Here is a 24,083-nt window from a genome sequence, read left to right as displayed (position 1 = left end):
GCCACAGTGATTGTGCTGGTTAACAATTTATGGCCTCAAAAGACCCACACGTGACTATCGAAGTTAAAATCTTTCTTTAAAGTCCAAAGTGCTTTGCAAAATATGTTTGGAAAAACAAAAAATAAAAATACACAATGTTTAAACGAAAAAAGGAAAGAAGACTCCAGCCTTGAGCTACGGTCCTACAGGCAGTATGGATTTCCTTAACCAAAACTCAAAGCAGTTGAGTTATGACCTCTAGCGTTAGATGAACGTCTAGGTCAACAGTCGACTTGCAATTATCTACACAAGATTTTGGAGGGTTGGAGCACCAACATGGGACACTCCAAACACGTCTGTTTAGTTTAAAATGTTTCTGCTGCACTTTAGTGGAAATTTGTCTCAAAAAGATCCATGGAGATACACAATTCAGGGACAATCTGTCCCCGGAAAAAAAGTGGGAAAAAAAGATCCAATTCCCCCAGCTCAATTCCATTTACAATTCTTCCCTGCTGAACGTACTCAGCATCCCCACCTCACAGGCGGATACACAGCTCAGCCCCTCGTTCTATGCCTGCTGCCTCTGTGGCTCACATCTTCCAGGATTCTGGGAACTCCTGAAGAGCCCCTCCCACTGGCCTGCAGAAGGTGCAGACAGCTGGAAGGGAATGGGACAAAAAACTGAGAAGAAATATTTCTCCTACTCTGCTTAATTCCCAAAGAAATAGAAAAACAGAGCATCGAAAATCACTCAACACTAACACGACATTGGATAATAGTAATCTTGGTGCAGAGCCAGAAGGGGCCTCAGAAATCTAGACCAATCCAATTGCCATGATTCTTTGGATCACATGTCACCCTGGCAATGCTGAGAACCCGCCAGACTGAGCAGTCCCCAGTAAATGTTAAACCTCTTCTATTTTTACTGTGGAAATGAAAAAACCCAAGACTAAGTTAATTTAGAGCTTGTCCAAGGTCAAGATGTTGCACAGTTGGGGCTAGGTCCCCACCCGGGGCTCTTTTTCAAGGCACCAAGCTGACATTCAAATTCTCAGTGTAAAAAGGAAAAGTCTCTTCAAACCTAAACAGGCAATGTGGGTGCTCCACATGGCTCCTGGCACCCAGCCTCACACTGCCGGTAACCTGATGGGTGACCTTGGAGAATTTAGACACCAGTGTCATACCACCTGCTTCCGTCACAGACATACTGGGGGTGGTGACATCCGCGTGTGCCTCTGCGACTTACTCAGCCTTCCTCCTCTCCCACAGCCTTCCTGCCACTTTTAAGTTACCATGTGGGAATCCGTGTATATTTCTGAAGAGGATCTGGGGACACACAACTCATTGTACACACAGCTGACTATCCATCCATTCAACAAATATTTACTGAACATCCACCTTGGGCCAAGTGCTATTCTAGGCATTAAGAGTATAGCAGTGAATCTGGCAGACAAAAATCTCACAGACATTATATTCTACTCCTAGTGACCTACAGCCACAGTGAGCATGACACCTGACATCTGACATCTACTCACAATAGTTTAGAAGAAGCACTTACATATTATGATCTTCACGATAACCCTCTGGGATATCCGGAGAACCCAAGCGCTCTGCTTTTAAGGCCATGCTCTTTCCAGTCACCCCTGCCACGTTTATGCCATGCTGTTAACCACACTAACAAAGCGCCCCTCCTTTTTGTTTACAACTGATTGTCAAACGGCCTAGTGAAGCAGTTACTGCTCTTGAGGCCTACCTCAGAGATATTGCAGGTTCGGTTCTAGGCTACCGCAATAAAGCAACTATCTTAACAAAGCAAGTCACGAATTTTTTGGTTTCCCAGTGCATACAAAAGTTCTGTTTATACTGCACTGTAGTATATTAAGTGTGCAACAGCATTATATCTAAAATAAACAAGGTACATATCTTAATTAAAAAATACTTGGCTCTTAAAAAATGCTAACCATCGTCTGAGCTTTCAGTGAGTCATAATTCTTTTTGTTGGTGGAAGGTCTTGCCTCAATGCTTATGGCTGCTGACTGATCAGGGTGGTGTCTGCTAAAGATTAGGGTGGCTGTGGCAATTTCTTAAAATGAGACAACAATGAATTATGCCGCATTGACTGACTCTTCCTTTCATGAAAGATTTCTCTATAGCATGTGATGCTGTTTGATAGCATTTTACCCACAATAGAACTTCTTTCAAAATTGGAGTCAATCCTCTCAGACCCTCCCCCTGTTCTACTAAGCTAATGTGATATTCTAGATCCCTTCTTGTCATTTCAGCAACGTTCACAGCATCTTCTCCAGGAGTAGGTTCCATCTCAAGAAACCACTTTCTCCGCTCAACAAGCAACTCCTCATCAGTCAAAAGTTTTCGCAGGAGATTGTGACAATTCAGTCACATCTTCAGGCTCCACGTCTAATTCTAGTTCTCTTGCTGTTTCCACCACATCTGTAGTTACTTCCTCCACTGAAGACTTCAACCCCTCAAAGTCATCCATGAGGGTTGGAACTAACTTCTTCCAAACTCCTGTTAATGTTGATATTTTGACCTCCTCCCATGAATCATCAATGTTCTTAATGGCATTTAGAATGGTGAATCCTTTCCAGAAGGTTTTCAATTTACTTCGTCCAGAACCATCAGAGAAATCACTTTTTTTGGCAGCTATAATCATACAAAATGTACTGTTAAATAATAAGACTTGAAAGTCAAAATTACTCCTTGATCCATGGCTGCAGAATGGATGTCATGTTAAAAAAAAAAAAAAGAGCAGGCATGAAAACAACATTAATCTCCTTATACATCTCCATCGGAGCTCTTGGGCGATGAGGTGCATTGTCAATGAGCGGTAATATTTTGAAAGGAATCTTTTTTTCTGAGCAGTAGGTCTCAACAGTGGGCTTAAAATATTCAGCAAACTATGTTGTAAACAGATGTGCTGTCATCCAGCTTTGTTGTTCCATTTATAGAACCCAGGCAGAATAGATTTGGCATAATTCTTGAGAGCCCTAGGATTTTCAGAATGGTAAATGAGCACTGGCTTCAACTTAAAGTCACCAGCTGCATTAGCCCCTAACAGGGGAGTCAGCCTGTCCTTTGAAGCTCTGAAGGCAGGCACTGACTTCTCCTCTCTAGCTATGAAAGTCCCAGACAGTATCTTCTTCCAATGTAAGGCTGTTTCTTCTACACTGAAAATCCGCTGTTTAGTGCAGCCGCCTTCACCAATTTCCTTAGCTGGATCTCCTGGATAACCTGCTGCAGCTCTACAGCAGCACTTGCCGCTTCGCCCTGCACTTCCATGTTATGGAGATGGCTTCTTTCCTCAAACCTCGTCCATCAACCACTGCTAGCTTCAAACCTTTCTTCTGCAGCTTCCTCACTTCTCTCAGCCTTCAGGCCTTGCTCTGGAGGAGGCTTTGGTTTAAGGGAATCTTGTGGCTGGTCTGATCATGGATTGAGACAAGTAAAACTTTCTCCATACTAGCAATAAGACTGTTTTGCTTTCTTATTACCCATGTGTTCACTGGAGTAGTACTTTGCAAGAACTTTTCCTTTGCATTCACAGCTTAGCTGACTGTCTGGTGCAAGAGGCCTAGGATTTGGCCTATCTCAGCTTTCAACATGCCTTCTTCACTAAGCTTAGTCATTTCTAGCTTTTGACATGCAACTCTTCCTTTCACTTGAATATTTAAAGGCCCCTGTACAGTTATTAACTGGCCTAATTTGAATATCATCATGCCTCAGGGAATAGGAAGGTCCAAGGAGAGGGAGAGAGACGGGGGAACGGCTGTTCAGTGGGGCAGTCAGAACACAGAGAACATTTACCAATTAAGTTTGCCATCTTATATGGGCAGGGCTCGTGGCACTTCGTAACATCACAGATCACCGTAACAGATATAATCATGAAAAAGTGTGAAATATTGTGAAAGTTACCAAAATGTGACACAGAGACATGAAATGAGCACATGCTGTTGGACAAATGGCACCGATAGACTTGGTAGACGCAGGGTTGCCACCAACCTTCATTTTGTAAAAAATACTGTATCTGCGAAGCGTAATAAAGCAACACTCATTGCTTTATCGAGTCAATTCCTACTCATAGCAACCCCATAAGACAGAGTGGAACTGCCCCATAGGATTTCCAAGGAGCAGCTGGTAGATTCGAACTGCCAACCTTTTGGTCAGCAGCCAATCTCTTAAGCACTGCACCACCGGGGCCCTGCAATAAAGCAAAGCACAACAAAATGAAGTATGCCTGTAATTGTTTTGCAGAGTAGGAGACAAACTCAGAGAGGCTAACTGCCTTGCTCTAGGTCTAAAACTTTGTAAGGCCTGACCACCACCCCCTCTTCCCACCACTCCACCCCTGTAATGGCCTCATCTGCTGACTGCGTTACCACACAAAGATGGGGCCACGTGTAATGGACATTCATCTGCTGTCTTTGCCTGCTCAATATCCCTTCCGCTTTTCTTCTTCTGGAGAACTGCTTCTGCCCTACTCTAAAAATCCATGCAGTACTGTCCCGGGCTGCCCATCACCGCATCCCATCACCCCACCGTAATGATTGGTCTCACTGCAAAAAGCTGGCCTCAGGTAGACACACAACCCTAGCCAGACCAATCAGAATACCCCAGAAGACTTCACTGCCTGGAGCGGATGGGATAGAGCTCCCTTATTCTCAGGTCAGCGGCTGTGAGGAGGGAAGCCCAGACCTCAGAGCATAAGGCCACGCACCAGGCCCAGGGGAAAAGCCTGTAGCACTCAGGGGTCAGCCATCCCAAATGTAACATAAGTCAATAAATCTCTCTTTTCTGCCTAAGCCAGCCTGAGCTAAGTTTCTGTCGCTAAGAATGAAGGTGTCCTGAGTGAATATTAAAATCAAAACAAAACCAACTGTCATCAAGTCAACTTCAGCTCATGGCAAAGCCCACGTGTGTCAGAGCAGAACTGTGCTCTATGGGGCTTTCGGCGGCTGATTTTTCAGAAGCAGACTGCCTTCAACAGGCCTTTCTTCTGAGAAGCCTCCGGGTGGACTCAAACCTCCAACCTTTCAGTTAGCAGCCACGTGTTTTAGCCATTTGCATACCAAGGAACTTTTGAAAGAAAACACACAAGGCTAAATAAAATCCACCCTTCACTAGGAAACCTCTTCTCAGCCCTTGCTGTCAAGTTCCTCCACCCATTCCTCTCAAACAGCACAGTTAAAAGAACCAAAAGGAAAACTATAATAGTTGGACCTTTTACTGCTGACCCTTCCCCTGCTGACCCTCCGGAATAAAGAAAATGTGGCTGTACCCAAAGAAGAGAGAGCTAGAACAAAAGGCCCAGGTAACCTCTAAAGCCAAAAAACCAAACCTGGTGCTGTCAATTCCGACTCATGGTGACCCTATAGGACCGGGCAGAACCGCCCCACAGGGTTTCCAAGGAGCGGCTGGTGTATTCGAACTGCTGACCTTTTGGTTAGAGGCCACAGCTCTTAGCCACTGCACCACCAGGGCTCCTAGGTAACCTCCTCTGAATAATAAATAACCCACACCCGATAATCAGCAGCCCACCTGCACTTATCCTGCTGAAAAAGCCTGGCAGATTTATTTCCTTAAAAAAAGAAGAAGAATTTTCCATCCCCAAAACTATGGCCCCCAGACGTAGTTTTAACCCAGAACTGAAACCATTCCCGAAGCCCACCCTTTGGAAAAAGATTAGACAGGACTAGCAAACAAACACAACACACGTGAGGCCTGCTCCTTACTTCAATCAGATCCACTGCCCCACTACGGGACACGAGACCAAATGGGCGGCTCTGGTCTGAGAGCAGGATGAGAAGGCAGGAAGGGACAGGAGCTGGTCGAATGGACACAGGGAACCAGGGGTGGAAAGGGGAAGTATGCTGTCACATTGTGGGAATTGCAGCTGAAGTCACAAAACAATACGTGTATAAATTTTTGCATGAGAAATTAACTTGAGCTGTAAACTTTCACCTAAAGCACAATAAAAAAAACAATAATAATTTTCCAACTTGAACTTCCAACAGTACATACTGCTAAAATGCCAAGTAACAGCTAAGCCCCTCCCTCAGTGCAGCCTTGCGGTCCTCCACTCCAACCCCACCTTCCTTCCACCCAGAGCAAATGCAAACCCTCTGTTCTCCTCAGACTGGTCTAATGACTGCACCCCAAAAACACACTGCTCCCCTCGGCCACTTGGCCTCAGCTCTGGCTGTGCTAGGGCCTAAAACGTCTTTCCTCTCTCGCTCTGCGCATTCAGCTCCCCCTCAACACCCAGCTCAAGTCCCAGGGCCTCCATGAGCCTTCCGCGGCTTTCAACAGATGCTGCTATCTCCACTCCCTTCACTTTGGAAAGGCCAGGTCAGCCAGCTGCTAGGAAGCTAGACAGGAGGCCCAGGGAAGGGGGCAGAAGGCGAAGAAAGAGAAGAAAATATTCAGCTCTGAGCACACCAGGAGAGAAGTCCAGTGAGCAGTCACCAAGTTCTGCCTTTCTGCCTCAGAAGGGAGGCCTAGGGGTGAAATGGTTTGGGGTACTCTCCACATTTAAACAGTAATTAGAGCCAATGGGTATGAATAAGAGTGTCTGGGTAAAGTATGTAGTATACCAAACAAAACCCAGTGCCACTGAGTTGATTCCAACTCATAGTGACCCTGCAGGACAGATCAGAACTGCCCCGTAGGGTTTCCAAGATTGTTAATCTTTTTCCCCCCCCCCTTTTTTTAAATTGTGCTTTAAATGAAAGTTTACAATTCAAGTCAGTTTCTCATTCAAAAACTTACACACACATTGTTATGTGACCCTAGTTGCTCTCCCTGCAATGTGAGAGCACACTCCTCCTCTCCACCCTATATTTGAGTTCTTCATCCCACTTTTCTCCTGCTCCATCAGGGATTCTCTGTGGTGTTCCCCGTCAGGGCAGTCATTGGTGGTAACCGGGCACCATCTAGTTCTTCTGGTCTCAGGCTGATGGAGTCTCTGGCTTATGTGGCCCTTTCAAGATTGTTAATCTTTATGGAAGCAGACTGCCACATCTTTCTCCCATAGAGCAGCTGGTGGGTTTGAACCACTGACCTTTCAGTTAGCAGCCAAGCACTTAACCACTGTGCCACCAGGGCTCCTTATGTAGCATACAGAGTTTTTAAAACAAGGAAAAGGCCTGCTTTCATCTGTGCCACTCAAATGATCCGCCTCATAATGGTACCCTCTCCTGAGAGTCTCATTCCCCCAACTAGGTGGCAAGCTGGGGTCTGGAATTAGATCTTACACAGTTCTGTCTCCGTTTCCACCCCAGCCCCATCCAGGTCAAGCCCAGGACCAGGCACTTACGTACTCTCCCAGTCACATGACGCCCTCCTGGTAACTCTGAGGCAGGCAGCCAAGCACTCTTAGCCCCATTTTACAGATAAAGACACCGAGGTTCATGCCAGGAAAAGGCCCCTGCTCCACAGGCAGGGAGTTAAGATCTTCAAGTAAGAAAACCCAGACGTTATTAACAGAATCGAAGAGAAAAAACAAAAGGCAGCATGGGTTCTGGTGCCACAAAAGATTCTGGTCCAACTGTGAAAAAACCACTAGACTCAAGCCAAGAGTTCTCTCCTCTCCCTACTGCCAGCTGGGACAAAGGTGACCACTTCTTCCCTACAGATCCATGCATCGGGACAAGGAGAGGCTACACAACCCCAGAGTTCCCAACATCAAGATGTGACCTGAAATTGTAGCGGGAGGGTCTAACCAGCTAAGAGGACAGACCGCCCCAGACAAGGAATGAGTAGCGCTAGGCTTAGCCCCAGATTTAAGCCTGAACTCTGATACCTTTCTGCCCTTGACAGCTGGCAGGACTTCCCATCTTTCAGGTAAGAGCCCAGAACCCAATGTAATGCAGATACTGAACAACACTCATCTCGCTAACTGTCATGGATTGAATTGTGTCCCTCAAAAATATGCATATCAATTTGGCTAGACCATGATTCCCAGTATTGTGTGATTGTCCACCATTTTGTCATCTGGTGTGATTTTCCTGTGAGTTGAAATCCTATCTCTACGATGTTAATGAGATGGGATTAGAGGCAGCTCTGTTAATGAGGTGAGAAATCAATCCACAAGATTAGATTGTGATTTAAGCCAATCTCTTTTGAGACATAAAAGAGAAAAATGAGCAGAGAGACAGGGGGACCTCATACAACCAAGAAACAAGAGCCAGGCGAACAGCATGTTCTTTAGACCCAGGGTCTCTGGGCTGAGAAGCTCCTCAACCAGGGGAAGATTGATGACAAGGACCTTCCTCCAGAGCCAACAGACAGAGAAAGCCTTCCCCTGGAGCTGGCACCCTGAATTTGGGCTTGTAGCCTACTAGACTGTGAAAGAATAAATTTCTCTTTGTTAAAGCCATCCACCTGTGGTATTTCTGTTAGAGTAGCATTAGATAACTAAGACACTAACCCAAAACCAAAGCCGTTGCCACTGAGTCGATTCCAACTCATGCCGACTCCATGTGTTACATAGTAGAACTGAGCTCTACAGGGTAATCTTGGCGATAATCTTTACAGAAACAGATTGCCAGGCCTTTCTTCCACATTGCTGCTGGGTGGTTCTGAACTGCCTACCTTTCGGTTAGTATTCAAGCACAAACCATGTGTGCCACCCAGGGACCTAGCCCATCTCACTAGGGTTGCCAGAAGAATTAAGCCAGATATGAACATGCATCAGAAGACACAAAATGCTTAACGGCAACACAGTATCAATCCTGGAACAGGGGTCCCCACCCACCCCACCCCACCCCCAAAATAAACCAACAACACTGATGTTTCTTACTCCATTCTACACCCCCAGGAGCTGAGCACGGTGGTCTATAAATGTCTGGGGACCTCACTGAGCAGGAGCTGCCCAGATGGATTTGGTTTACCTACCTGCCCAACACCTAGGTCACGTGTTCTCCCCAGTTTCCTTCTGGTTCCAGGCTCCATGGGCAGGCTGCCAGCCATCCTTGGCCTGGGGCACCACAGACTTCCAGGGGACTGGGCACTGCAGTCCAGGAGCCCACACAGGTGTGCAATCCACCAAGGGGGACCCTAACTGGGCAATGACGGCACCTCCAATGTGAAGGGATGGTTAAGACAGAGGCCTACTCTTGCTAAGATGGATCCTGGGGAAGCAAGCTGGTTCTTCTCTCGAGATCCCACAAGGGTCTTGTACCGAGGCCAGCTCACACTAAGAGATGCGGACCCACGTGCAGAGCAGACACTGCTGGGGAGAGGAATGAGGCAGAAGGCAGTACTGGGTTTCCTTGACTTTGGCTCCTGAGGACAAGGCAGGAGCCTCCACCTCTTCAACCAGAGAAGCTCGTTTATGCACTGAGCTTTTGCCCGAAAGTAGGGTTCCCTGGCTAAAGGGAAAAAAAGTTGGAAAACCACTGCACAACCATTCAAACTTTACAAGCACCCAAAACTCTACTACTAACCTTCACACCACGCCACTCCCTCCCCTAGAACCTCTAGGTGGCATCCTGACATAGTGAATTCTATTCTAATTTTTTTTTTTTTTAATGCATTAACTAAAATTGACTTAACTTCACCTTGAAAATTACCTTTCTGAGGATTTCATAACCCTCTGTGAAGCCAGAAAACTGCACTGTGGTAAAACTAGGATCTGAACTCACTGCCCCAGGGGATAAAATCCAGACCCTATTCCATCCTTTTCTTAAAGGTCAGGACTAGTTCCTAGAACTCTGACCCAGGAAGGCCCCACTTTCCCCACCAGGCATGGAAAGATGGGACCTTGTTAATGGCAATTTATTCACGGATTTGCAGTGGTTAAAACTAGCGCGGATCCATACACATTCCAAGGAGGTTTTCCATTCTGCACTCTAACTTCTATTCTTCCTCTGAAAGCGTTCTGGAAATAGGTCTCTGATAAACTTCCTCCTTCAAAAATAGATAGACAGATACATAAAATGATAGATTGAACCAAAAAACCCACTGCCATCAAGTCAATGCCGACTCATGGCGACCCCACGTGTTACACACTGATCCATAGGGTTTTCTTGGCTGTAATCTTAACGAAAGCAGATCACCAGGTCTTTCTCCCATGGCACCCCTAGATGGGTTCGAACTGCCAACCTTTGGGTTAGTAGCTGAGCACAAACTACATCACTCAGGGGTTATAAATAGGTAGGCAGACAGATGTTACTGTTGTTAGGTGCCGGCGTGGAGTTGGTTCTGACTCATAGTAACCCTGCGCACAACAGAGCGAAACACTGCCCAGTCCTGCCCCATCCTCACAATTGTTGCTATGGTTGAGCCCACTGTTGTAGCCACTGTATCAGTCCATCTCATCAAGGGTCTTCTCCTTTTTCGCTGACCCTCTGCTTCACCAAGCATGATGTCCTTCTCTAGGGACTTATCCCTCCTGGTAACATTTCTGAAGTATATGAGACGAAGTCTCATCATCCTCGCTTCTAAGGAGCATGCTGGCTGTACTTCTTCCAAGACAGATTTGGTCATTCTTTTGGCAGTTCACGGTATATTCAATTCAGTATTCTTCGCCAACACCACAATTCAAAGGCATCAGTTCTTCTCTGGTCTTCCTTATTCACTGTCCAGCTTTCGCGTGCATCTGAGGCAATTGAAAACACCATGGCTTGGGTCAGACGCACCTTAGTCCTCAAGGTGACAGCTTTGCTTTTCATCACTTTAAAGAGGTCTTTTGCAGCTGGTTTGCCCAATGCAATGTGTCTTTTGATTTCTCGGCTGCTGCTTCCACGGGTACTGATTGTGAATCCAAGTAAAATAAAACCCTGACAACCTCAATCTTTTCTCCGTTTATCATGATGTTGCTTATTGGTCCAGTTGTGAGGATTTCTGTTTTCTTTATGTTGAGGTGTAATCCATACTGAAGGCTGTGGTCTTTGATCTTCATTAGTAAGGGCTTCAAGTCCTCTTCACTTTCAGCAAGCAAGGTTGTGTCATCTGCGTAACGCAGGTTGTTAATGAGTCTTCCTCCAATCCTGATGCCACGTTCTTCTTTATGTAGTCCAGCTTCTCAGATTATTTGTTCAGCATACAGATTGAATAGGTATGGTGAAAGGATATGACCCTGACACACAGCTCTCCTGGCTTTAAACCATGCAGTATCCCCTTGTTCTGTTTGAATGGCTGCCTCTTATCCATGTACAGATTTCTCATAAGCACAATTAAGTGTTCCAAAATTCCCATTCTCCACAATGTTAGCTATAATTTGTTATACGTTATATGTGTGTGTTTTTTTTTTTTTTTTAGGCAGATAAATAAGAGCAATTAAAAAGAAAAAATTACCCTGATGATGTCTTCCTCTGTCCTCTCCCATGGCCACATCTGACAGTCTCAGCATCTTTCAAAGCACCATCCCAGGGGAGAACTGGGTTTGCCCAGCAACCCAGATGCCAACCACAGTTGAGCGGGCAGAATGCAGGTTGGAGGGACAGAAATACAAGAGTTGAAAGCCCAAACTGGAGACGGAAGGGCTGCCGATGAAACAGCCTGCTGTGTGGCCAAGAGAGTTTAGTCTCTCTGCATGTCAGTTTCCTTCAGTTATAAAAGTTGAGGTTGGGATGGCCAATACACATCAGAGCCGCTACGAGGAACAGCTTATAAAATCATTCCCTTAACAAGTGAGGCTTTTAACAGCCAAATAAATGGGTCCGATCAGCCTTCTGCATGTAAGTGCTAAGGGCAATTTCTCAGCCCTCTTGGTTCACTCGTAAAACAGGGGCAAGACCTGGAAAAGGTGGCACTCACTGTTCCCTGACTTCAAATGTGTTAAATGAAGCAAGAAATCATCATTCAAAACTCCTGGTGCCCAATATGAGCATTTTAACGACTCCGAGCCGGAGTTTCCAGCAAAGTAGAACTAATAAAGTTCATAGGGCAGTAACAATTAAACAAGAAATGACAAAGCAGATGCCTGCTACACAGTAGGTGCCTAATAAATGCTAGTTCTCTCTCTCCCCCGTTTAGGAGGCTGGCTACACACCCCCCAACTAGGCCAGGCCAAGCCTTTCGCTTGCAGCAAACTCCCAGCAGCTCCCCCACACGCACACCCTCCCTCACGGATGCCGGGCACACTCTCCAAACGGTCACCCCTAAGACCAAGGACACAGGGGGCCCTGAAGACACCAGCAAGGGAACCGGCCCACCAGCCTTTCCTGCTCAGGCAACTCAGTCCCGTCAGGGAGAGAGCTGAGCCGCAGCAGCCACTACCAGGATTTTCCCATGGTGCAGTGCAACTTCCCCAACTTTTCCCGGCCCACAGAAACCTAGCCGGCATTGTGCACAATCAGCCACAGCTCTGGGGGAGGAAGGGAGCTGAGACAGCCGGAGAGTGAAAAGGCACAAGTGATCCTGCGACGGGGTGGAAGGGCTCAAAATCCAGGAGCGCCAGTCCTAGCCCGGCCTCCCCAGCCTTCCAGACTTGATCAAAGGCTCGCACAGGCTCCCCAGGGACTAGCGGATGGTGAAGAGATTAGGAAAGAGGCTGACAGACAGACAGACATCCGTCTGAGGTCCCCCGATGGCTGGATCTGGCGGCCTCCGACGGACCCGCTTCTGTAGCACCTAGGAGGTTCAAGACCTTCCGTGCGGGGCACTGATCACAGCGAGCGGTGGCACTGGGGGACCAGGTGTGCATCGGGGATCCACCTATCGCCCCCTCCCGCAGGTGGGATAAGGCGGGAAGGTTCTACCCGAGGCCAGCGCCAGGTAGATCGGTGGCCCTCCACCTGGGAAGCTGGGGAGACAAGGCGTGGAAGGCAAGTGCAAGAGGCCGGGAGCGGGGGTCCGACACTCACCCGCGCCCTCGGCGGGCTGCGGCGGCCCGACCACGCCGTTCAGGTAGAGGATGGGCAGCAGGTGAGGCTGCGTCTTCTCCAGCGCCGCCCGCAGGTCCTGGAAGTGGTCCCGCTCCTTGGCCAGGAGCAGCTTGAGCAGCAGCTCCGCCTTGGCGCCTCCCGCCTCCTCGTCCAGCTGCCGCCGCTCGCCGGGGCTCAGCGCGCCCGCGGCCTCCAGCAGCCCGAGCACGGCTTCCACCTCCGTCATGGCCTGGGCCAGGCTCTGCTGACACTGAGCGAGCAGCTCCCGGCGCTGGGGCTCCATGGTGGCCGGCGGGCGCGCAGGGGGCGGCGGGGGGCGCGCAGGGGGCGGCGGGGGGCGGCGGGCGGCGGGCGCGCAGAGGGCGGCGGGGGGCGCGCAGGGGGCGCGCAGGGGGCCCGCGGCGCCTCCGGCCGGGCGGGCGAGCGCCGGCTGCAGCCCTAGCGCGCCGGGAGCCGCGAGGCCGCGGGGGCCATGGGCCGGGGCCTGGGCGGCTGCGGCCCGGGGAGCCGAGCGGCGCTCAGCAGCGGCCGCCTCCCGGGCTCAGGAGCGCAGCCATGTTGGCTGCGGCGGCGGCGGGACTGGGAGAGGAGGAGGAGGAGACGGAGGAGGAGAAGGAGGCGGAGGAGGTGGGGACGGCGGCCGGGGCGCGCCCCGAGGCCGGGCTGCGGCCGGGCATGCTCCCCTCCCCCTCCGCGCGCGCTCCCTCCCCGGCTCCGCGCGAAAACGCGCCCCGAAACCCCGGGCCCCGAAACAGACTCCAACTCCCAGGGAAAAGTGGCCAGGGAGGCGTTTGCAGGGCCCCCGACGGCCCCGGCCCGGGCTCGGCGGCCGCCTCGGCCCTGCCCGGCCCCTGCGTCCCGGTCCGGCTCCCCGGGGCCCCCCGGCCGCCGCCGCCGCCAGCCGGTGCCTCCGCGCCCTCCCCTCCCCCGGCCGTCCCTCCGAGCGCCCGTGAGGTCTGCCCCCAGAGGAGGCGGTGACCGAGGGGACGGGCGAAGGAAAGGGGTCCCCGCCTCCCCGCTCCCGGCCCTTGGAGGAGGCGGGCCGCCGCGCGCGCTCGGCGGGGTCTCCTAACATGACAACTCCAGAGTAAAGCCAGGAGACAACTGGGGGGAGTCCCCTAAACTGGGACATCTCCAGTTAGGACCTCCCTCCTATCTCTGAGGTCTCCACTCCAAGAAGCTCTTTAGAGAATTTCCCAGTGAAGTCCCCTAAACTGAGACTCGGTTAATCAGGATTTTTCCCGGTCTCTTCCCTTACCCTTCACCCCTATTTAGGATGGGCTGGTCTCGGAGTCTAAAGGGGTTCGGATGCGGGGGTGGGGGTGGGGAGAGTAATGTTGCTGGGCGAGGAAGAAGGTGGATTTCTAGTGGAATGGTTCGTCTTTTCCGCGAGAGAGGTGCACTCCCCCTTAGATGTCACCCCAGAGTCTAGCTGGCCTCGGGAGGGGCCAAATCAATGGGCTGTGGAAACCTGCGTTCCCGAAGATCTCACTGAGAATCTCCTCTGCGATTTCCAAGCCCCAGAAGATTTTCTGCCTTCCATTACCGCAGCAATGCCCTGCCTGGAGGACAAGCTCCTTAAAAGGTAGAATCCCAAATGATTGCTGTCTGTAACCTCCACCACACTGCTCTAGACTGGGATTCCAGGTCCCCTTCTACTTGTCTGTATTAGAGTGAGTCTCACTTTTTTTTTTTTTTTTCTCACTTACAAACGCTGGGGACACACGTGATTTTTTTACTAACACCATCACTCCCACCATCACCATTTGCCAAGTCCAGCAAAAAAGTTTTCTTAAGCATACTGCTTCATTGACAGGGAGTGGTCTTTCATTTAATGGATGCAAACTCTTTATATAGTGCTTAGAGCAAGAGTGTCAGAATTTACACTTAGGTTTTGACTTTCCCTCTAAATAGCTGCATATCCCAAAAAAAAAAAAAAAAGAAAGAAAGAAAACACCAAAAGTCTAGCAGTGGGATAGATTCCAACTCTAGCGACCTTTTAGGACAGAATAGAACTGCCCGATAGGGTTTCCATGGAGCGGCTGCAGACTTTTTGGTTAGCAGCCGAGCTCTTAGCCACTACGTCACCAGGGCTTCAGCTGTTGTTGTTGTTGTTAGGTGCTTTCCAGTCAGTTCCGACTCATAGCGACCCTATGCACAACAGAATGAAACACTGCCTGGTCCTGCACCATCCTTACAGTCGTTGTTATGCTTGAGCTCATTGTTGGAGCTGCTGTGTCAATCCATCTCGTTCAGGGTCTTCCTCTTTTCCGCTGACCCCGTACTCTGCCAAGCATGATGTCCTTCTCCAGGGACTGATCCCTCCTGATGACATGTCCAAAGTATGTAAGATGCAGTCTCGCCATCCTTGCCTTTAAGGAGCATTCTGGTTGTACTTCTTCTAGGACAGATTTGTTCATTCTTTTGGCAGTCCATGGTATATTAAATATTCTTCGCCAACACCACAATTCAAAGGCATCAGTTCTTCTTCAGTCTTCCTTATTCATTGCCCAGCTTTCACATGCATATGATGCGACTGAAAATACCATGGCTTGGGTCAGGCACACCTTAGTCTGCAGGGTGACATCTTTGCCCTTTGACCTTTGGGCTTCAGTGCTGTGGGGCAAATCAGTTATCCTTGCTGATCTTGTTTTTCTCATCAGGAAAATGGGGCAGAGAGAGTTTATTAGATCAGGTGTTCTTAACCTTGGGTCCGTGGATAAGCCTGAAGGTGTCCATGAAGCTTTTGATTTTATCTGAAACTTTTTTTGTGGACATTTATGTATTTTTCTGGGATGAAGCTTCCATTAAAAAAATATTAACAGTTGCCATGGAGTGGACGCCAACTCATGGCAACCCCACGTCTGCCAGAGTAGAACTGTGCTCCACGTGGTTTTCGGTGACTGATTTTTCAGAATAGATTGTCAGGCCTTTCTCCCAAGGCGCCTCTGGGTGGACTCAAGCCTCCAGCCTTCCAGCCAACCATATTGACTTTCATCAAGTTCTTTAAGGCCTCCATAACCCAAGATGGACTCCTAAATGGACTCCAAAATGAAACTAAGTTATGTTTATATACCTTTCTACTCAGTCTCAGTTTCTATGCCTGAGCAAGTTTTCAGGGGAAGGAAAATCGCCTGTTGCACATTGCCAGGGCTCTAGACAAGCTCCCTCTCTTCTCCTCCCCCTCCTGCCCCACCTGAGAGATGGTTCCCCTGACTTCCCTTACAGCAAGTGCACAGCCTAAACCATCCTCAAAGGCATCCACCTTTCAGAACACACCTGGAGCCTCTGTTCTCAGCTGGATTAGCTACAAGTGTAGGGAGTGGGAGGAAAGTGGAAATAGGGAGAAAGAAGTCAGACACGAATTTGGTTTATGGTTAGAACTGACTGTGAATAAGTCTCAGATATCCAAAGGGTGCCCGAGACAGGAAGGGGCAGGAGGGAGGCACAGTCTCCCAGGACCCCTGAAAGGATGGTGGGGAGCATGTATGTTTTTTTTTCCCCTGTGAGTCTTAGTGGGAGCAGTGAACAGGCCCATTTGCTAAGAGTACTTTCTCAGTAGGCTGGAAACTACTTTCAGTAAACCCTTCTTTATAGAAACTCTAGGATTTTATGCAAATTATACAGTTTAGAGAAGACAATTTACTTTATAAAAACATTTACTTTAGGATTCCTTTCATCAGTGACCTTGGTATGATCTTGTATTTCTGTAGCACTTGACACCCTTTGGGGCACTGTTACAGATTGAATTGTGTCCCCCAGAAATACATGTTGTAAGTCCTAAATTCTATGCCTTCAGTTACAATCCCATTTGGAATTGGGCTGTCTTTGTTATGTTAATGGAAGGATTAGTGTAGGGTGTATCTGAGTCAATCTCTTTAGAGATATAAAAGAGATTAAACAAGCAAGTAGAGAGAGGTGGGAAAAGAGATACACTACACCACAGGAAGATCATCAAGGAACCAAGGAATAAGACCTTCTCCCAGAGCCACAAAAAAAAAAAAAAAAAAAAGCCCTTTCCCTAGAGCCAGTGCCCTGAATTCAGACTTCCAGCCTCCTGACCTGGGAGAGAATCAACTTCTGTGTGTTAAAGCCGTCCACTTGTGGCATTTCTGTTACAGCAGCACTAGATCACTAAGACAGGCACCTTCCCCCACACTATCTACTTTGGGCCCCATCACAATTGGGGAGGTATGAAGGACAAAGATGGGTGTCCCCATTGGACAAATCAAACTATCGTCGCACTCTTCAACTGCCTAAGTATTTTTCTGGAGATTTACTCACCTTTCCACCTTTCTCTGGTCTTAGAAAAAGAGGGTGTCTCCTCCTTGAGAACAGCCTCTTCCATGTTGTTGTTAGGTACCACTGGGTCAATTCCAACTCACAGCAACCCTACGTACAGCAGAACGAAACACTGCCCAGGCCTGCACCATACTCACAGTTGTTGCTCTGTTTGAGCCCATGTTGCAGCCACAATGCCAACCCATCTCATCAAGGGTCTTCCTCTTTTTCACTGACCCTCTACCCTACCAAGCATGATGTGCTTCTCCAGGGACTGGTCCCTCCTGATAACATGTCCAAAATACATGAGACAGAGTCCCACCAACTTCACTTCTAAGGAGCACTCTGGCTGTACTTCTTCCAAGACAGATCTGTTCATTCTTCTGGCAGCCCATGATATATTCAATATGCTTTGCCAACACCATAATTCAAAGACACCGATTCTTTGGTCTTCTTTATTCATTGTCCACCTTTCGCATACATATGAGGTGATTGAAAATACCATGGCTTGAGTCAGGTGCACCTTAGAGAACAGCCTCTTCCATGCTCTGGATGCAATCCCTGCACGCTACACACATGCAAAGACACACACGTACCCCTTTTCCAGAACCCTCCACCGTCATATGCTATCCCACTTTCTCCCACTGTCCAAGTTTCCCTCTGCTCTGACTCATGTCAACCAGAAGGCTTGGGGCTTCCCCATTCTCAAAAGCCTTCCCTCTCGCATTTACTTAGGAGAGAAACATGGTGTGACGCTTAGGGGACCTCTAGAAGTTCACAGACTTCTCACTCCTTGGTTGGTGCTTTGATATCTAGCTTCTCAACATAACTCCCCACAGAAAGCTGGTTCTCCACATTAGCCTCCTGAAGCCTTGCCTTCATACCTCCAGCATCACCTCTGGGCTGCTTCATCCCATCCTCAGAACATCCTCTTGTTCTCTCTCCCCCGTCTGCTCCACTGGCTCCTTTCTCCCCAAGGTTGACTCCTTCTCTCCTTCTCTCCCCGAAATTGTACACCTGAAAAATGTTGAACTGGCAAATGCTGTGTTACATATATTTTTATAACAATTAAAAAAGAAAAAGAATATGTGCTAAAAACTGGGAATATGGGGAGGGAGAACACCTCAAGAAGGAGAGACCACACAAGCAAAGTGAGGAAGGCTCAGAAACTCCCTGTGATGCCCTAGAAAATGGGTAGCAGGAAGAGTGAAAACTGCACAGAGTTTGGTTGGGAGCTCGCTGCAGACACCCGGGACTCTGGCCACTGTGGCCACCAGTGGGGCTAAGCACCAGGGAGCCTCACTCTTTCCTGCCTTACTTTGCATACACGCTCGGCCTCCAGACCCTGCTGAAGTCACCCCTGCCCCAGAAATCCATGCCCCAGCTAGAAGCACCAGAGCACCTGCAGTCCTGCAGGCACAGCCCCGGGGAGCATTAACTCAGAGTTCAGTCTTCACATTCAGCTTGGGGGCCACCTGCTTTAGGAAGCCGTACGTGCCTGACCAACCCCTCACAAATGGGGCTGATGCCTCTGTTGTTGGTTCGCATCGCCACTTTCACTTCTCCGTTATTAACATTCATCAAAGTTTATTATTAGAGTTGCCAGTTTACTTCTCTATATCTCTGTGGTGGGCAGAGTGGCCCCTCCAAGGTGTCCACACCCTAGTCCCTGGAACCTGTGAATATGTTGTCACATGGCTAAAGAGACTTTGCAGACGGAATTAAGGTGGTTGTTGTTAGCTGCCGAAGAGTTAGCCCCGACTCACAGTGACGCCATGCCCAACAGACCAGACGCTGCTCCGTTCCGTGCCGTCCCCATGGTCGGTTGCAGATCGGACCGTTGTGATTCACAGGGTGTTCATTGACTGACTTTTGGAAGTAGATCACCGGGACTTTTCTCCTAGTCTATCTTAGCCTGGCATTTCCACTGAAACTTCTTCAGCATCATAACACACAAGCTTCTACTGACAGACAGATGGCGGCTGCCCATGAGGTATATTGGCTGGGATTTGAACCCAGGTCTCCCACGTGGAAGATGAGATTTCTACCACTGAACCATCACTGTTTTGTAACTAAGGTTAACGGGACCAGTACCACCACTCGTCTGTCAGTTTGCCGTGCTGTGGTGGCTTGCGTGTTGCTGTGATGCTGGAAGCTATGTCATCAGTATTTCAAATGCCGGCAGGGTCACCCATGGTGCCGAGGTTTCAGCAGAGCTTCCAGGCTAAGACAGAGTAAGAAGAAGGACCTGGAGGTCTACCTCTAAGACACTTGGCCAGTGAAAACCTTATGAATAGCAGCAAAACATTGATACAGTGCCAGAAGATGAACCCCTCAGGTTGGAAGCCTCTCGAAAGATGACTGGGAAAGAGCTGCCTCCTCAAGGTAGAGTCAACCTTAATGAAATAAATGAGTAAATCTTTTGGGACCTTCATTTGCTGATGTGGCATGACTCAAAATGAGAAGAAACAGCTTCAAACATCCATTAATAATCAAAACGTGGAATGTATGAAATGTGACTCTAGGAAAATTGGAAATCATCAAAAATGAAATGGAACACATAAAGATCGATATCCTAGGAATTAGTGAGCTGAAATGGACTGGTATTGACCATTTTGAATCAGATAATCATGTGGTCTACGATGCCGGGAATGACAAATTAAAGAGGAACGGTTTCGAATTCCTTGTCAGAAGGAACATTTCAAGATTTATCCTGAAGTACTACTCTGTCGGTGATAGGATATTCATAGGCCTACAAAAAAGAGCAGTTAATGCAACTGTTATGCAAATTTACCACTAATGCCAAAGATGAAGAAATTGAAGGTTTTTACCAACTTCTGCAGTCTGAAATTGATGGAACATGCAATCAAGATGCATTGATAATTACTGGTGATGGGAATGCAAAAGACGGAAACAAAGAAGAAGGATCTGTAGTTGGAAAATATGGCCTTGGGGATAGAAATGACCCAGGTGGTTGCATAATAGAATTTTGCTAGACCAACGACTTCTTCATAGAAAATACCTTTCCTCACCAACATAAACAATGACTATACACATAGACCTCACCAGATGGAAAACACAGGAATCAAATCGACTAAATCTGTGGAAAGAGACAATGGAAAACTCAATATCATCAGTCTGAACAAGGCCAGGGGCCGACTACGGAAAAAACCATCAATTGCTCTTATGGAAGTTTAAGTTGAAATGGAGGAAAATTAAAACAAGTCTACAAGAACCAAAATATGACCTTGAATATATTCCACCTGAATTTAGAGACCGTCTCTAGATTTGGCACGTTGAACACTAATGAACCAAGACCAGGCAAGTTGTGGGATGACATCAAGGCATTATACATGAAGAGAGCAAAAGGTCATTAAAAAGACAGGAAAGACAAGGCACAGCCAAGATGGCGGAATAGACAGACGCTTCCCGTGAACCCTCTTTACAGCAAAGACCCGAAAAAACAAGTGAAACGAGTACATTTGTGACAAGCTGGGAGCCCTGAGCTTCAAAGGCAAGCTTAAAAAACGAACTGAGGGGCAGGGGAAGGAAGAGACTGTTCAGAAGCAGAGAGGAGTTACTGGATCCGAACCGCGGGGAGCCCTCAGACACCATTCCCTGAGCGACGGTGGTGGCAGCAATGGCAGGCGGGTCCTAGCGTTCGGCTGCAGTTTCCTCGGGGAGGAACAACCAGCCACACAGCCTACTCACACCTCCGGAACCAGGGAAGAACGGGCGCTCTCGGCAAAAGCTATGTCCTGGCGTGTATTTTACCGCGCCCCACCTCCCCACCCCCAAGCCAGCTTCAGAGGCTGACTTCCCTGGGCCTGAGATAGGCACTGTTTAGCACCTAGAGCCATCCTCCCAGCCTTGAGGAAGGAAAAAATTTGTATTTGGGGAAAAAGATCATTTGCCAGCTCCACTAACTGGGGGAGCTCAGGACAGAAGCGGCTCCTGTCCAGGCATAAACAGTATGTGGACTCTGAGCACCTTTCCCTTCTGCATGGACCTGTGTGGGCCTGTTTCGGGAGAACAGGCCCTTGTTGGCGGACTCCAACCATTTCAGGTGTGCAGTGGAGAGGTGGGTGTTTGATGTTTGACATTGCTTTGCCTGTTAAACAAGGTCCTCACCTACCCACATCAGGGACCTGAGGCCTGGTAGGTCCACTCAGGTCACCCAGCCACCTGCAACAGGGGTCCAAAGATAACTGGTACCTCCCAGTCCTTACAACCAAAAACTTTGGGTGCCCATGGTCCATCTGCAGAACCCACCCACCTGCATGCTCTAGGGAACAGGGATGTGCTTTCCTCAGAGACACCTGGGGGTCGGTTCTCAGCCCCCTGCCTTGTTCAGAGTGTGACCCCTGCTGCAATCAGATACCACTATATATGCCAAGTACCCCTGCCCCTCTAAGACTGTAGGGCAGAGCCTGTACCACACACTTGATGATCAGCTACCTAGAAACCTGAGCTGAAAGAAAACTGAATGGACTCCTAGACTGATATACCTGGTAACAGCTCTAGCCAGCTGGGGACAGGACACCAGAGCTCCAAAGGCAAAAATAATCAAGCTAGCTCACTCAAGCAACCCACAGGGGTATACCAAAACGAAACAAAGCAAGAAGCTATGACACAGTAAGCAAGCATAAACTAATACAATAACTTATAGATGACTCGGAGACAACAGTCAGTATCAAGTGACATAAAGAAACAGACCATGATCACATCTACAGGCTCTCAAAACAAAGAATCCAGGGATCTTCTAGATGAAAGTGCATTCCTGGAATTACCAGAACCAGAATAGAAAAGGTTAATATACAGAACCCTTCAAGACATCAGGAAGGATATGAGACAATATGCAGAACAAGCCAAGGAACACACAAATAAAGTAATTGAAAGAATTAGAAAGATTATTCAGGAACATAATGAAAAGTTTAAGAAGCTGGAAAAAACCATAGACAGACAGCAATCAGAAATTCAGAAGATTAACAATAAAATTATAGAAGCAGATAACTCAACAGAAAGTCAGAGGAGCAGAATTGAGCAAGTAGAAGCTAGAATTTCTGAACTCGAAGATAAATCACTTGGTACTAATATATTTGAAGAAAAATCAGATAAAAGAATTTTTAAAAAATGAAGAAACCTTAGAATCATGTGGGGCTCTATCAAGAGAAATAACCTATGACTGATTGGAGTACCAGAACAGGGAGGGATAACAGAAAATACAGAGAGAATTGTTAAAGATTTGTTGGCAGGAAACTTCCCTGATATCGTGAAAGATGAGAAGATATCTATCCAAGATGCTCATCGAACTCCATAAAAGGTAGTTCTTAAAAGAAGGTCACCAAGACATATTATAATCAAACTTTCCAAAACCAAAGATAAAGCAAGGGATAAATGAAAAGTCACCTACAAAGGAGAGCCAGTAAGAATAAGCTCAGACTACTCAGCAGAAACCATGCAGGCAAGAAGGCAATGGGATGACATATTTAAAAAATTGAAAGAAAAAAATTGCCTGCCAAGAATCATGTATCCAGCAAAACTGTCTCTTAAACATGAAGGTGAAATTAACACATTTCCAGATAAACACAAGTAAAGGGAATTTGTAAAAACCAAACCAAAACTACAAGAAATACTAAAGGGAGTTCTTTGGTTAGAAAATCAATAATATCAGGTATCAACCCAAGACTAGAACACTGGGCAGAGCAACCAGAAGTCAACCCAGACAGAGAAATCCAAAAAAACAAAGCAAGATTATATATAAAAAAAAAAAAGCTCAAAACAGGGTAAGTTAACAGCGATGTTATTATATAAAAAAAGACAACATTAAAATAATCAAGAGGAACTAAGAAATGTAATCATACACCTTCCATATGGTGAGGAAGACACAGCAATACAAAGAAATAAAAGCTAGGTTTAAATTTAGAAAAATAGGGGTAAATAATAAGGTAACCACAAAGGAGACAAACTATCCTACTCATCAAAATAAAATACAAGAAAAAAATAGAGGCTCAGCAAAAACAAAATCAACAACAACAAATATGAGGAAAGGACAATATATAAAGATAATCTACTCAGCACATACAATTAAGTGAGAAAAAGAAACTGTCAACAACACACAAAAAAAAACATCAAAATGATAGCACTAAATTCATACCTGTCCATAATTACCCTGAATGTAAACAGACTAAATGCACCAATAAAGAGACAGAGAGTGGCAGAATGGATTAAAAAACAAGATCCGTCTATATGCTGCCTGCAAGAGACACGCCTTAGACTTAGAGACACAAACAAATTAAAAGTCAAAGAATGGAAAAAAATATATCAAGCAAACAACAATCAAAAAAGAGCAGGAGTGGCAATATTAATTTCTGACAAAATAGACTTTAAAGTTAAATCCATCAGAAAGGATAAGGAAGGACACTATAAAATGATTAAAGGGGCAACACACCAAGAAGATATAACCATATTAAATATTTATGCACCCAATGACAGGGCTGCAAGATACATAAAACAAACTCTATCAGCATTGAAAAGTGAGATAGACAGCTCCACAATAATAGTAGGAGACTTCAACACACCACTTTCGGTGAAAGGACAGGACATCCAGAAAGAAGCTCGATAAAGACACGGAAGATCTAAATGCCGCAATCAACCAACTTGACCTCATAGACATATACAGAACACTCCACCCAACAGCAACCAAATATACTTTCTAGCGCACATGGAACATTCTCTAGAGTAGACCACATATTAGGTCATAAAGCAAGCCTTAGCAGAATCCAAAACACTGAAATATTATAAAGCATCTTCTCTGACCATAAGGCCATAAAAGTGGAAATCAATAACAGGAAAAGCAGGGAAAAGAAATCAAACACTTGGAAACTGAACATACCCTGCTCAAAAATGACTGGATTCTAGAAGACATTAAGGATGGAATAAAGAAATTCAGAGAATCCAGTGAGAATGAAAACA

At 47.2% G+C, this 24,083-nt stretch overlaps 1 protein-coding gene across 3 annotated transcripts in view; it reads right to left on the bottom strand.

Annotated features, from left to right (window-relative positions):
* DLG5 (discs large MAGUK scaffold protein 5) overlaps positions 1-13,147 on the bottom strand; it is a 182,799-nt gene extending 169,652 nt beyond the window's left edge. For all 3 annotated transcript variants that reach the window (XM_049855762.1, XM_049855763.1, XM_049855764.1), the window contains exon 1: positions 12,807-13,147. In XM_049855762.1, the coding sequence (XP_049711719.1) occupies positions 12,807-13,110 (304 nt within the window). In that variant the 5' untranslated portion in view covers positions 13,111-13,147. The remainder of the gene's footprint in view (positions 1-12,806) is intronic.
* Between the last annotated feature and the right edge of the window lie 10,936 nt (positions 13,148-24,083).

Source organism: Elephas maximus, chromosome 16, assembly GCF_024166365.1.
Source record: "Elephas maximus indicus isolate mEleMax1 chromosome 16, mEleMax1 primary haplotype, whole genome shotgun sequence".
Classification (NCBI taxonomy): Eukaryota; Metazoa; Chordata; class Mammalia; order Proboscidea; family Elephantidae; genus Elephas; species Elephas maximus.
This window is presented reverse-complemented; position numbering and strand designations above follow the sequence as displayed.